The sequence below is a fragment of the Prunus persica genome, chromosome G1 (genome assembly GCF_000346465.2).
Source record: "Prunus persica cultivar Lovell chromosome G1, Prunus_persica_NCBIv2, whole genome shotgun sequence".
NCBI lineage: Eukaryota > Viridiplantae > Streptophyta > Magnoliopsida > Rosales > Rosaceae > Prunus > Prunus persica.
In genome coordinates this window covers 15,579,124-15,595,306 of record NC_034009.1, presented here as the reverse complement: position 1 = coordinate 15,595,306, position 16,183 = coordinate 15,579,124, and the positions used below count along the sequence as shown (strand labels likewise).

The window sequence follows — 16,183 nt, the reverse complement described above, 5'->3', positions numbered from 1 at the left end:
ATTTTATTTTTTATTATAAACTATTTGTCAGTGTTAAATGACTTATCTAGTCCATTAAGGGGTCGTTTGGTACAGCGGACTGTCATGGACTAGACTAAGTCCTGAGACTGTCTTGGATTAGCTCGGATTGGCTTAAGTTGGATTAAGTACTGACCTACGTTTGGTGTTGTGTCGGACTAAGAAGCTGAATTGTAAAAATAGTGAATACCTATGTTTGGTGCTGTGTCGGACTAAAAAATAATTCTTGTAATATTTAAATTTAATTGAGAATTTTGACTTAAAAAATATTTATATTTAATTAGGGATATTTATTGGGGCTGATGTGTGAAAAAAAAATTATAAAAAAAAAATCAAAAGAAAAATAAAACCGTTCTCTCATTCTTTTCTCTTCCTTCCTCTCTCTCGCTCGCTCTGCTTTCTTTCCCATCTTTGCCTTCTCTCTCTCTAAGGCTCTGTCTCTCTCTGGAATTATACTGGAAGGGGGTATCCACGAAGATAAGTGGAATCCACACCAGACTCCCTCTCCAACGCCACCCTCCCAGTTCGTGCAAATTTCAAGGAGGAAGAAAGATATTAAGATATGAGAAGTAAGAATCAGCCAAGAAAAAATGCAATCTAACTTTTTAGACTGGTATACATAATTGTGCTGAACAATAAAATATGAAAGCCCACGTGAATTGAAACTTAATGGTGTCTATAATTGCAAATTTCCAAAGAGAAAAACAGAATTAAACCAATTAGCCCCACACCACAAAATTAAAATTAAAAAACACCAAAACGCCCAAAACACAATTGGGATCTTATTGATCCCTTTCTTCTTCTTTGGCCATTACCAGAATGATGGCTGCGTTCGGCTCTGATCAACGGAAGCAGCTTCCATAATCTTCATGCGATTCAACATGGACTCCGACGGTAGCCTCACCCAGCTGGAGCTCGCCGCCCTTCTCCGGTCGCTGGGCTTCAAGCCCACCGGTGACGTGGTCCTCGTCGCAATCAAACCAGCTTCTAAAACCTTTCAATCTACAAGCAGGAACTCCTCCTAGCTTATCATTCACATTCAACATTTCATTAAAATCACCAGCAATTAACCAAGGCAAATGTTGACAATCAGCGATAAAACTTAGATACTCCCATAGCTTTGCTCTTTTAATACCACAAGGGCTAGCATACACAGCTGTAAACAACCAAGGAGACTGGCCAGGCCAAGCCACAGAAGCAGAAATAGATTGGTCTGAAGTCCCCAAAATATCAACATGAACTTTAGTGGCATCCCAAAGCAACCAAAGACCACCAGAAAAACCAGTAGCATCCACAATTTCAAAATTAGAAAAACCAAGGGATTGAGCAATAGAAGTAGCTTTACCACTGCTTATACGAGGCTCACATATGAACAAGATGTCCATATGATGAGAATGGATCAAATCCATCATATTAGTCTTGAATTTTGTGCTAGCAGCACCTCGAACATTCCAGCAGACAATATTCATAAAAGTAAGTAGAAAGGGAAGAGGACCCCAAGGGCTAAACCCTTTATTAAATACCAACAGTCATACCTCCACCATCGTTGAAGGTATTGCCTGCCAAGTTCTCACCACATAGAATAGCTTGACCTTCCAAAAGATCCATTTTATCAGCTTGACACAAGCTATCAGAAACATTAGAGTTCAACGTATCCTTATCACCCTCAGAATCAGTGCTCCCCACACTACTAGCAGCTTTCTCACTTATATTAGGCGGTTGATGACCAAAGATGTAGACACCTTTCTCATGGTGACTCTTTTGATCAGTGACCCAACTAGTGATTTGATCATTAACAGGGCTAGAACAATCAACTTTCTTTCCCTGAACAACCATCTTACCAATACGAGTTACCTTTCCTGAAGACACTTTTGAAGGACCATCACCTTTCCTGAAACTCATATCACCAGGGGCTTTCCCCTCAAAAGGCTTATTGGAGATATCATTCAAAGCACTTCTAAACACAGGCGTAGCATTCTTGGTTTTAGTCCATACTTTCTTGCCATGCTCCACATCAGGAAGAAATGAGCTATTAAAATTGGACTTGTCTTGCTCAACAAACACATCACTAGCCGCCTCATCTCTTCCAAAATTGTCACTAAGGTTCCTAAGCGCATCAAAACGTGAGCCCTTAACCTTTGCACCAAAACCCTTACCACTAGAGGCTTTAAAATCAAGCTTAGGTCGCCTGCGAGATTGAACATTCATCCATGGACCTCTTAAACCAGAATCAGCCAAAGGATCATTCACACTAACCCCAGCAGCACCAGTTTTCATTTTATCTGAATCATCACCAATTGTACTCTCAGTGTTCACATCTGCAGGCACCTTAACTCTCAACTCACAATTTTCTCATTTATGCCCATATCTTCCACAATGGTAACAAATATCAGGCAAACCTTCGTACTCAATGTTGTACCAATTTTGATTGATTTGTACAAAAGCCTCCAAGGGTTTAGTTAAATCTAACTCCACACACAACCTAGCAAACTTACCACGATTCTGGGCCGTGGTCAGCGAATCAATTTTTAATAATTTGCTCAGCATATTACCAATCCGTTTCAAGGACCAAACGTCAAAGCACTCGAGTTGAATAGCCGAAACCCTGAGCCAGGCTGCCATACGGGTAATATGAGCAGTGGCTGGGCAAAAACCCGGTCTCCATTTCTGCATTACCAGATATTGTCCCGCTACGATCCAAGGACCACTAGTCAGAACAAAGTTTAGATCCTCTTCAAGATCAAATTTCACCACATAGTAATCATTAACCAAATCAATCAACTTCCATGCCCCTTTCAAACTCCATTTCTGCTGTAATCTAGCATGAATATAATTATAGGTATGAGATTTACCTAACAATTTGATAATCAGAGCATTTCTCCAAGGCTTACAAAAGCGATCCATAGCCCGATTAGAGAATTGAATACTTGGCCCACGTTCTCCATGAGAAATTAGAACATCTTCTTCATCATTTAAATCATCATAATCAGCATCAAGGGAACTGATATCAATTCCCACATTTTTCTCCAACCTGACCTTGTTCATCAATTTGTCACGAAAGCTTTCAGCTCCAAAAGTTGAATTCGGCACAGGACCATGTTCAGATTCAGACATCACATGCTCCATCATAGAGGGATTCGGCTGATCATCCATATTGCACACAGTGGCGCACTCATCTCCAACCCGAACTCGCTTCATTGAACGGTAGGTTTTAAGGAAAACCCCTGGCGATCCTTCCTCCATAATCAAAGAGGGTGTACCCCAAGTAGAACCAGCAACAGATGATTAAGAACAAAACCTGGAAGCCACCGTGGCCTCCAGTACGACGGAGTCAAAAACGAAATCGCAGATCTGAAAAACTCAGAAAACTTGACCGCGCGTGGGGCGCGTACCAAAAAGGGTCTTTTGATAGTTCGATATCCACTGGTTCTTTTCTTACCCCTCCGTTGCTACTTTTGAAAGTACACAAACCTTGTGTAATATTTGAGGTTGCACATTGCATGCAATGCATGCAAAGTAATAGTTCTTGAGAGAGGCAGACAGAGAGAGAGAGGAAGAGGATAAAGGAAGAAAGAAAGCTAATGGTGATAGAATTCCTGGAGGAGTTAGAGGTTCTAGCTCGTGTGTTTTCTTAACTTGGAATTAGCTTTAAAACGAGGCAATTAGGGGTTCTTGGGGGCCTTTATAGAGATTGATTTAATTAAATTTTGTGAGCACTATATTATGCATGATATGATTATTTAGTTAATGTTCTTGTTACAATTGAATGGCTTCCTTGGAATGTTTATGTGTTATTGACTGGTTGAATAATGTTGGCATAATTATATATACATTAATTGGTGATATTTTAAATGGTTACATTGTTGTGAGATATATGGGCTATGTGAAAGATATAATTATATCATGTCATGAAAATTGATTGGAGTTGTTGTGTTGATAAAATAATGATGGAAAAGAGGGTAATTGAAATAATCTTTTATGTAGTTGAGTCTAACTCTTGTAAGGTACGTACCAGATCTTAGGGATCCCACTGTGCTCATGGTTTTTATTGGGTGATGTGGGATTGGCGACAGGGAGTTAGACAAGATGACTAACAAAAAAGGAATTATGGGATTATTGAAATGGGTGTCAGTTCATATAAATGGGCATTCGGGTTTAGGTGGTATAAGCATGGTATGGGAAGTGTAGGTCTGCTCGTCTAGTTATATGAATTAACGCGAGTAGATGAAGAACATTCATGCATTAATATTATTAATGTAACATCCCATCCCGAAATTTAATTTAATTTTCAAAATTCTAAAGTGAAAGGACGACTTTAACCTTAGGTTTCCTTGATGGTTTAGAGTTGACTTTTTGCTCATGGCTAGTTTTGAAAATTTTATTGGTTCCATTGCGTAGTGATCGAGCTTATGAGTTTGTAGACAGGCGGCATGCTCAATTTCGATTTAAAACAAAGGAGTTATGATATATGGAAGTGCAGTGGCATAACCGTAAATTTCTCAAAGTCAAATTTTAAAAACTGGTCAGCCCTTCTCTACCTCATTTTTTTCTCTCTCCTCACCATCGCATGCGGCAACATAGTTGGCTCTTTGACCAGCGATCTCGATGCTCCCGCCACACCAGGCCTCGTCACTAGTCGAGAAATGACCGTAAGGAGCCAACGATCTTGTCTAGGTCAATCTCCATCGAGCCCAGCCCCTCCCTGAGCCGCGGTGAGCTCCGAAAGCACTAAGGGTTTCAAACTTTTCTGAAACCATTTCCGACGGCTCCAACATCCAAAATTGTCGATCTAGGTATGGTTTTTCATCCTCTCCTTGTGTTCTTGCTGTTTTTGTGGTTATTTTGGATCAATTGTGGAGTTTTGGAAATTAATCAAACACCCATTTATGGTCGACAGTTTGGCCGCCATTTACTAATTTCCGTTCACTTTTTGTTCGGGGTCCGATACCAAACTCGTTCCCCTTGTTAGTCTGAACGTGTTGGTATAAGTATTGTAGGGAGTTTTGAGAATTTTTCGTTGTCAGAATTTTCTCAAGGCACCCACCACTGCCAGCGGCGAGTGGCGGCCCATTGTGTTCTAAAATGCCGCCCACGTCATTTTGAGCACGATGGTATAATCATATTTGAAGTTGGTTACCGTTTGACTATCGAACAGATATTGCACTTATTATGTGATATTTGGGTCCGATAGGTTCAGACCGTTAGATCGGCTCCAATTTCAATTATGTTGTTCCATGTACCTCTAGGATCCTGTAGGAACTTACGGATCGAGAATCGGAGTCCCAGATACTCCGAGTAATTGATTCTAAGGTTAGGCGAAGTAATCGTCGTCCGGTCGTGCAATTGGCTTAGATCTGACCACTTGATCGAGACCAAACCTTCGGAACTTGTTTAGTAGACTTTGTTTGACCTATATGAACTTTCGGATTGAAAATCAGAGGTCATGGCCCCGCGGGCCTAATTGACCTAGATGGTGGGACTCGTCGGCCTGATCGTGATCAATTGGTTAGGAGGCGTTTGTGATTTGATTGTTTGTTTTAAAATGGTATTATGCTATGGGAGTTGTATAAAATATTTATGAATTGTTGTTCTATCTCTTTTACTTTCCAAGCATGATATATCCATGTTTATTTTTACATATGTGTTAAATGGTTTAAAATTGGATTGTATTGCCTTCATAAATACTGTTGCCTTCAGAGATATTGATGTCTTTAGACATCCCGCTTGCCTTTGGAAATATCTTTGCCTTCAGAGATATTGATGTCTTCGGACATCCTGGTTGCCTTTGGACATATGGTTGCCCTTGGAATGTCTTCGGACATACAGTTGCCTTCCGAATGTGTTCAGACATACAGTTGCCTTCGGAAATATGGTTGCCTTCAGATTGTTTTCGGACGACTTGGTTGCCTTCGGATGAGCCCCATTAGTATCGGGTATGCCTAAACAGTGTGGTGCTAGGATTTTGTGTTCTCAAGTTGAGTATAACTCCCTGAGTTATGCTAGGATTGCGTTCTTAGGTTGAGTATATCTCCCTAAGTTCTACTAGGATTTTCGTTTTCAGGTTGAGTATATCTCCCTAAGTTATGCTAGGATTTGCATTCTTAGGTTGAGTATATCTCCCTGAGTTATGCTTGGATTACGTTCTCAAGTTGACCATTTCTCCTTGAGTTCTGCTAAGATGTGCCACACATGTGGAGTGGACCATTCCACAAGTGTAGTATATGGAATTGACTACTTATGTTTGGGTTACACCTATGTGGAGAACAGTGTAGTACTGATATGTTTATACAGTTAACAGGATACTCTTTGCCACCCTGCTCATATTATCTACACAGGGTTGGCCAGGATCCTTAGCCACATGTGATTGGCTAGTTTCCCCTTACCCGGTTGCCTTCGAATTTAATGATATTTCTCATATACCCTTTGGTGAGTCATTACAAGACATATGCACTATGCTGATAGTCACAGGTATGGTTTTCACGTAAAAGGCTTGGTTACATATGTGTTTGATGTACAATGATAAACTGATTGAACAGTTAGGTAGATAATTTCAAGACATGACATTCAATTATGTAGCTTGTTGAAATCAAGGTAAAGAATGATTCTAGAATTTTATTGTTGGTTTCACTTTGAACATTTATGTAATATCTTAATTGTAATTTATGACAGAAAGAATTACGTGTGGCTTGATCCCTCAGTAAGGATATGTAGGTGACCTAGGCTAACCTAGGTGCAACCGCGAGTTTAGGATTTGTTTGTTATGTTCAGTTATGTCAAGATGTTTTTGCTGACTTTCTTATGTTGGTAAAGGTGGGCTTGAAGCCCATTGAAACTTTTGCTAATTGGTGTGTGGTTTATGCTTGCTGAACGCTTGGGAAATAATTGTGTTTGCTGTGCAAGTAAATTTTTGGGTTTTGAGCCAGTTTCAAGGGAGGCTCTGCCAAATTTCCGGTAAAAGTCAAACTCTAAAATTGTTTTGGAATTAGGGCAAACATGGTATTTTAGTAATTTGGGCTGGCACATGCTTAGTGTCGGGTAGGGAGAGGGTTCGTTATAGATTCCGAGGGGGAATTCGTGGCGGGTCCCTTCAATTAATGTGATATCTGGTTGTGCGATTGCATCTCACTTATTTTAGTTATATCAATCTACTATTGTAAGGTCTCATGTCCCTATTGAGCGGTGGTTGCTCATCCTTCACCTAGATGAATTTGGATAAGGCAAGGACTAAACCAGTTGAGGCTGAATTAGATGAGAGTGATAGAGCTTTATTTATTTCTTGTAAAGTTGTAAGATTTTGGAGCCATTTTTATAAGAAGTTTATTTTAAATCCATGTTTCGGCTTCTTTTTATTTTATTTTACTTTTTATTTTCTTACGCACCTGGCGAGGAGTTTCCACCGACCCCGAGTCTAGGGCGTGACACCAACATTGTAATATTAGTCCTTATTATAGTAAACACATGTTTTTACTTGAAATATGACCTCATTTACATCTTTAACGTCCACCATTACCAATTCATTGTAATTTGGATCCTTAAAAGTATAAATAGAAGATTATCATATTATGGATTAGAGTTTACCATGACATGGTAAACCATATGCATAAACTCTTAAATAGGCACATAAATCTTGTAATTTATAAGATTTAGGTTCTAATATACAACGTTATTGTATTCCAATTCCCCAACGTCAAGGATGTAGGTAATGTTTAGTTCCAACGAGTTTTATCCTCTCATGATCCAAAACTAGTGAGACAGTCGCTCCCGTCGCTTGTATAACCCTTTTTGCACTTACCCATATCATTAAGATTATGATTTGGACAATTTGTTATGTTGTGACTAGCACCCATTCACTCTTCGCATTGCAGGGCTCTTTTGGCTTTTGTTCGAGTTGTTTGCTTTGGTATCCATCGCCTGAAAATGGGTAACATGCCATTAATTTATAACTAATAAGTGAAAATGCCTAGAAAGGAGTGAATAGGTCAATTTAAAATTATAATAAAAAAATAAAAATAAACTTCAGTAGTAGGATTGATATGGCTTATCAATCCTGAAACATGCGCAAAAATAAAGGAACACGTAGAAAATTATTTTACGTAGTAAAATCCCACTTTTGAGGAAAATCCATGGGACTCCTCAGTCCAAAACAAATCCACTATAGAACGATGATTACAAGAAGTACTCACACGCTTATCCTATACACATTCTAGATAATGTTTACCGATTTCTTCGTAACTCAATTTTTGTCACGAGATGATCTTTCGACAACTACTTTTATAGGGTGTTTCACTAATTTTGTATTAAAAGTATCAAACTAAACTAAGCAACATAAATTTTCATTCCACTCACTGAAAAATAAATATATATTTATAGTATGCAAATAAACTAAGAGATCTGGAGATTTCCAAACCTTGAGAGTTGATGCAGTAAGAAAATTCCCCTCTTCAAATCCCAAATATATTTTAATTTTAACCTACAATAACAGGTTTTCAGGTTACCCCAAATTGAATGGTGTAGATTTACCTATTTTTTTATTTTTTTATTTTCAATCCAATGGTCTATAAAGACAGGTTACGTATACCTAAAAGACAAGACATGAAGTGTGCTTATTACATAAGAAAGACAACACAAAGATGCGTGACTTATAATTCACGCAGATAAAAAAATAAGGCAAAAACTGATTGGAAGAGAGGGGCTTACTTTCTTTTTAATACAAGTAATGGTAATACACACGACTTCAACCGTAAATTTTTATTTATTTTATTTTTAATACAAGTGATTGGAGGAGAGGGATTTACACAAATATTCATCGAGTGTTTCGGTATTTTTAATCTCTGCTTACATGAGTGGAAGTGGAAGAACCAAACCAACTGAGAGAAATTCCAGGCAACTACTTATATAGTGAAAACCAAGGTTTATATTATAGTACTACTGTATTACATATTCCATATCCAGCAACATCGTAGCAAATTGCAAGAACCCGTAAGCTACGTACAACAACACTGAAACATGGTTATTCAACTCAAAACACTTAATTATATAGTAGACATCATTATCCAAGTTCAACATGTGATTACATGATTAATCACATCTTAATCACTATATATCACGTTGTTTATTAAACCACACTGTCTAGCAATTGGCAGGATGAGGAAGCCTGCACTTGGCAGGAAGCTGGAGGGCAAGGTTAGGGTCAATCCCTAGAGAAGGCAAGAGGTTGGAGTTCTTGTAGGAGCAAAGGCAGCCCATGTCGGCATGTGACAGCGCCGAGCAGCAGGCGGTTGTAGGCGGGGCCGGGTTCGGGGCGGTCACGGCTGGCCTGCAAGTCATCAAACCATTCAAAGAGACATTGCATATGTTCTGAGCATCACAAACCTGAACAAAACCACCATTGCTTGCAAGTGCAACCAAAACCACAGCCACAACAACTAGGAGCTTTTGATGAAAACCCTTCATGATCATTAAATACTGATTCTCTTTTACTTCTTTGGTGTGTGTGTGTGGATTTTAGGAGCTCCTAGTCGGTGGGTTTTATAGGGAAACCAAAGGATTATATTGGTGGGTTTTTATTTCTTTATTTATTTATTGACAATAAAAAGAGCATTGGTGGGAGGGATAGGGAAGGAATGGGGCCATGCATGCAGCCCGTGAACCGAGAAATTGGCCATGCTGTAGCGTCACGGGATTAACATCTGTGATGGACATCAGTCTTCAAGTAGTCCAACGCAATCTTTTGGCTGGATATCAATTGGTTTTAGGTTTTTAACCTACTTGCTCTTATTTTTATTCTTTTCTTCTTGGCTTGGTCAATGTATCCGGATAAGTTTATTTGAGGAACACCTTTATAGGGTCCATTTCGTATTATATTTCACTAATTAAAACCGTCTATTTTTATAGATATTTATTCAAAGATTATCTCTACAAAAAATCACTTGAATCCGATATCATTTGACAACTCAATTGAGTTATTAAAATTTTATTACTTTTTTGAAGTACTGTGTTTATTGAAGAACACAATTGGATGTCGAAACGGTTTCCAATTTATATAATTTTTTACAAAAATAATCTGTAAATATAAACTTAAAAAAATAAATCATTTAAATCATTAAAAAAAAATTTATAAAAGATTATGAACTTTCGTGTACTTCAAATAAAATTATTTGAAGAATTTCTCACTATGTATTTACTTTGTTTGACAAGAAAGGGTTATGACCTTTTTTTTCTTGACAGTTGGCCTAACGGCTGTCAATCTTGTTTATTTTTGTAATTTGTCAAACTAATTACAAAAATATATAATTTGTACGACATTATCTGATGTGTTCCAATATTATCTTTTCGGTGTGAAAATATCACATCTGTACCTGCCACCTACTATTTATGGTAGGATTTATCTACATGCATGTTCTGAGAGATCATTTATAACCAGCCCATATAAAAATTCCTCGACCATGCTTTCCATCTACTTTGAATGGATGCATTTAATTTTGTGTGAATCCGATACGTTCATTGTTATTTAGTTGGTTAAGAGATGCTCATATATTATTGTTAAATGAATAAATAAAACAAAGGCCTTTCCTCAGTCAAGTGATCGAACATGTGGTTAAACAATGTTCTTTCGGCTTGGCCCTTGTTGTAAGCTTGCAGCTGCTTTTAGTCGATGCTCATCTTTGCTTTGTGGTAGGTGGCAGTGATCCTTTGCTCTCATTCTAGGTTTTGTTGGATTTTGGCCTTTAAACCTTTTGTTTGTGCTGGTTTTGTTCTCTTAAATAAAGTCACTTAAGTTAACGGAGTCTAGCCTAATATAAAAGCGTCTTGACTGTAGGTTCGAACTTTCATAACACATTGATAGTGTGTGTGAGAAACCCCTTTTCTTTTTCATTTAGACTATCGCTTATATTTTAAATATATATATATATATATATACAGAGAGCTTCCATTGAGGGATCCCTCAAATAAGCTTATTTGAGGGACACCCCTTGTAGGGCTCACTCTGGATTGTATTTCACTAATCTTTTAAACGTACCTTTTTACTTTTGGTGAAGCTCAATAAATGTTGATTTTATCTATATGCATTTTTGAACATACACAAACAAGATTAGTGTAGTGGTTGTGGTAGAGGTTTCCTCCTTTGAGGTTAAAGTTTCAAGTCTTCTCAAAGACACAATATTTCATTTTTGCAAGGCACTTGTAGAAAGTAGTTAAGAGCATCCATACACCTGAATTCCTAACTTTGATTAATTTTTCTTCCAATATCACTTATATAAAAAAACTTAATTCTTTTCGGTCTTAATTTATTGGGCCTCTTCAATCCCTAATGTATTTTCTCCAGAGTAATTTTTCCTTTTTTCGATGGATATTTGAAAAGAAAACTATCCCAAATTTTGGTTTGAGTGCATAAGTGAATCATCTTAGAGCACCTGCAATAGTTAAGATCAATGTAATTTTATTGCATGAAATTGAATTAAAACAGGAAAATCTCACTTGCAATAGTGTGATTTAGTTCATTGCAATAGATGCAATAGATGCAATTGCAATAGAGGGTGCTTTGTGATAAACAGGGCTAGTCCCGAGCTCTCAAAGGCCCAGGGCGAAAGTCTAAAGTGTCCCCATATACACGCACATTAATCACTAAAACTTTAATTTTTTATATTTTATTTTATAAACAAATCTTTAGTTTTTTAAAGAAAATTTTTATCCAAAGAATTTTTAAGACTTTGAGCAATGTCTTCTTATTTTTCCTTTTTTTTTCTTTTTTTTCTTTTTAAGGTTTCTAAGTTTTAAATTTTATAATAAACGCAACTAATAACAATAAAAATCTCAACAATCACCACAATAAGGAGAAACACTTAAAAGAAAGTTTTTTGTTTTGTTACAAGAAAGCTTTTTTGCACAGGAAGATAGAGGCAATAGGAATAAAGAAACTAAAAATATGATCAATCACACTCAAGCATGAAGGATTCTACTTTAATAATTTAACTAATAAACAGAGAACAATAACACCTGAATTTTGAGTATTTTTTTTCCATTAAAATAGAATCACATAAAACTAAACTAAACATGAAAAGCTCGTATAAAATAAAAATAAAAACATTCAAAGCAACTTAAAATAAAAAAGTTAAGAAAACTAACAACAAAAAGATAGTGAGTAAAATTGTTGAGCCAAAAACAAAAGAACGCTCAACCAACCCAAACGGAAAAGAAAGAGAAAAAAAACAAACAACGAAAGTTTTGATACCTCTAGATCTTCAAAATCCAAATTGCAAAATTCCACGTACTCCAACCCTTCATTCAACTGTGTTCTCTTCAAGATAGCTAAGACATCGGAGGAAATACCAGTTCCTTAAAAGTATTTTTTACGTTGGCTTTGATGCTGGTTGAAACCCACATATTCATGAATCAATCACTTCGACTTTGCCCAACAGGTTATCAATACTTCAATTCTTGTTCACTTGACTATTTAGTTTCTTTTTATTTTATTTTATTTTATAAATATATATATATATAGGCCCTGAGCTATGGCGCTGATCGCCCTAGGTCAAGGTCGGTTTTGGTGATGAACCCTTTATTAAATTGCAATAGGTTAATTATGAGACTCACATGTCAATAAGTTGAAGTTATTGAACTATAACATTGCAAATACAACTGAGGTTCAATTCAACAAATGCCAAAATAGTTCAAATTGAATTAAACTATTAAACAATCATTCTAAATGCTCTTATTCGCTTTCACTTCCTTCGATAACGTCAACCATTGTGAATGCTCTTATTCTCTTCCCTAAATTCAATGAAGTCAGTAAAAGGGCAACGGGTAGCATTTGCTTGTAGATTCTCTCATGTTTGAATTCCAATAAGTCGACCCATCCGATTGAACAAAAAAAAAAGCCGGTAAAAGGGCTGGGTATCCGTTTGAGTCGACCCATCCCCATTTCTATTCCATGGATCTGCCAAGTGTCAACAAGGGCAGTAAGGACACTTCACAACACTCCAGGCGCTGTCGGTGGAGCTTCGTGGGTCAGCCCCCTCCAACATTATTCCAGTCTGTTCTCTCTTTAAACCTCGAACACTTTCCCATCCCCAATCCATCATCGGCCGTCCATTTCCATACCACCTGCTCGACATTTAACCCCACAGCACGCATCTACCCACAGCCCCGAAAACGACACCCCGTCAAACTCTTGCCTTACGACAGCCCAAAACACCAACAAACAAAAGCTCTTAACCTGCAAATTGCTCAGCAAAACCAGTCAGATCCCAAACTCTCCCATCAACCCATTTCAGCTCTCTCTCTCTAGCCGTCATGAAGATTTCCACTGCTGCATTGGCGGTGGCGGTGGTGCTGAGTGTTTTCTTAGGTGCCAGCAGCGACGGCGATATGCCGTCAACGACCCCGCGGGTGAAGACGGTGAGGGGGAAGAAGGTGTGTGACAGAGGGTGGGAGTGTAAAGGGTGGTCCCAGTACTGTTGCAATCTCACCATCTCTGATTTCTTCCAAACTTACCAGTTTGAGAATCTCTTCTCCAAAAGAAACACGCCGGTGGCGCATGCCGTTGGGTTTTGGGATTATCAGTCGTTTATTACTGCTTCTGCCCTCTTCCAGCCTCTTGGGTTCGGGACCACTGGTGGGAAGCTTATGCAGATGAAGGAGATCGCCGCCTTTCTTGGACATGTCGGCAGCAAAACCACTTGTAAGTCACCACTTCTGTTAAGTTCTGTGGTGTGTCAAGAATTTTGTATCGAATTGTTATGGTGGGTAATTGTCTTTAATTTGTTATGTTTTTGTTGGATGCTTAAAATGGTTGAATCAAATTTTGAATAGAATGGGCTAGGGTGATTTGATTGGGATTTGTTAAGTTTGAGTGAATTTGGTTTATGAAAAGTTTGTGTTTTCAGCAACTGCAAGTCCTATCTTCATGGACATACAGTATATGGATGTGTATATATAAATATGTAGATGGTTTAGGATAGAACTGTTATAGTGGGCAGCTGTTGTTATTTGTAATGCTTTTGTTGGATGCTTAAAATGGTTGAATCAAATGTTGAATTGAATTATGGGTTGTGTTTTTGCGGGTGAGGTTTGATAGGATTTGATTGTGATTTGTTAAGTTTGAGTTAATTGGGTTTATGAACAATGTGGGTCTTGTGAAAACATCAGATTGAATTTCACTTAGAACATAGAAACAGGGATGTGAAGAACTAAAAGGGTTAGAAATTTTTATCTTTTACTTTTTTCATATGTTTAGATAGATCAGCTGAATAATTGGTCAATCAAGTAAAGAATGAGAATTACAATGATAGTAAATATTAAAACTATGGGAAAAAAATGATTGATCACAAATACATATTGTTAAAACTTGATATTGTTGTGGATACAAAGTAGAACGGGCTTAATACAACTCTAGATTGGATAAGCTAGAATAAGCTTTTGCTGAAATTCACATATGCGCACCATTGTTTTTATGGTTGATGACGGCGAGAGCAATGATTTTTCCAGGTGGTTATGGTGTGGCCACAGGAGGACCATTGGCCTGGGGACTTTGCTACAACAGGGAAATGAGTCCCATGCAGTCATACTGCGATGACTACTACAAATACACATACCCCTGCACTCCTGGAGCTGAATACTATGGTCGTGGTGCTTTGCCAATCTACTGGTTTGTATTCCTTTTGTTTTTATTTCATAATTAATCCACCCCCATAATTTGTTTATGTGAATTTCCTTTTATTATTTTTCCAAACTCTCTTTTACCTAATAACTTAACCGGAGGATATCAGTTGTCTTGTGGAGGAATAGAGCTGTTATAAAATGAGATTATTCATTGATATACTCAGAAGTAAATGATAGAGTTGTTTTGTAGGTCCGGCATGTTGTCTTCAATTTACATGTCAGTTTTTTGCATAGTCTAGCTATTGCCACTTTTCTCTTTTCCTCAAATTTAGTGTCATACGAGAGTTGTAGATGATATGTTAGTTTATAATGAGCTCGTTGAGTAGACAATGTTTGTAAGTTTCTATTGGTGCTGCCATCCAGGAACTACAATTATGGTGCAGCTGGAGAAGCTTTGAAGGTTGATCTGTTGAACCATCCCGAATACATTGAGCAGAATGCTACTCTTGCTTTCCAGGCTGCAATATGGAGGTGGATGACTGCTATCAAGAAGTCACAACCCTCAGCGCACGATGCATTTGTTGGCAATTGGAAGCCCACCAAGAATGATACTTTGAGCAAGAGGTTTCCTGGATTTGGTGCTACAATGAATATTCTTTATGGCGATCAACTTTGTGGGCAGGGCGACATTGATGCCATGAACACCATCGTTTCCCATTACCAGTACTACCTTGACCTTATGGGTGTCGGACGAGAGGAAGCAGGGCCCCATGAAGTGCTAACTTGTGCCGAGCAGGTTGCATTTAACCCAACCAAGGCTGCTGTTACTGCATCTTCTTGAGCTCTATAGGGCCTTGGGTTGCCTGCTTTATCACATCCATCTTCTTCTCTCATCAGCTAAGCAATTTAAAAAGAAAAAAAGAAAAAGAATCAAAACCCATCCGAGGGCAAGACTATCAATAAAAAGATGTCGAAGGTAGATGTTAATATGATTATTTTAATTTTTACGTGTGAAGATGCATTTCTGTGGAAGTATATGGTTTGCTGATTGATTTATTGCCATACTTTGTTAAATTGCTATGTGAATTTTGAGATCCATTCGTTTCCAAGGTCGAAATGTGTGGTTGTGTAGTTTGTAATATGTAATATGTAATATATGAACTATTTTGTCGACCCGAATGTGTATGGACTTGTGAATTTGTATTTATTTAATAGGTTTTTTTTTTTATAACAAATAGTCCTTCAGGTTTGCGAAATTATCACCTTTCGTACCTAACCATTTTTGTGACACCAATGACCCTTAAGTGCATTCATAATGGGTTCTCTAAATTACATTCTTAGACAAATTTTAGGGAGGAATTAGAAAAATACAATCGCAATCATACTCCTTATCCACCTCCTAAAATAGGGAGACTTCTAGGAACTCATAAATTTGAGGGGTGAGGGGAGAGATATGACTTATTGTAGCTCCTTATAATTTAATGCTGCTTTGTTTTATGCATAATTTAAACTTTGTTATAAAACTAGAGGGAGAAAATGTAGAGAGAAGTGATATGCTAAAGAT

The 16,183-nt window shown here is 37.7% G+C and overlaps 1 protein-coding gene across 1 annotated transcript; it reads left to right on the top strand.

The window, feature by feature from the left end:
- On the top strand, positions 13,114-15,826 carry LOC18788290 (chitinase-like protein 1). The gene is made up of 3 exons (XM_007227416.2): positions 13,114-13,699; positions 14,506-14,665; positions 15,043-15,826. Exons 1-3 carry the CDS (start codon positions 13,312-13,314, stop codon positions 15,458-15,460), a joined length of 966 nt encoding a protein of 321 aa, XP_007227478.1. The 5' UTR covers positions 13,114-13,311; the 3' UTR covers positions 15,461-15,826.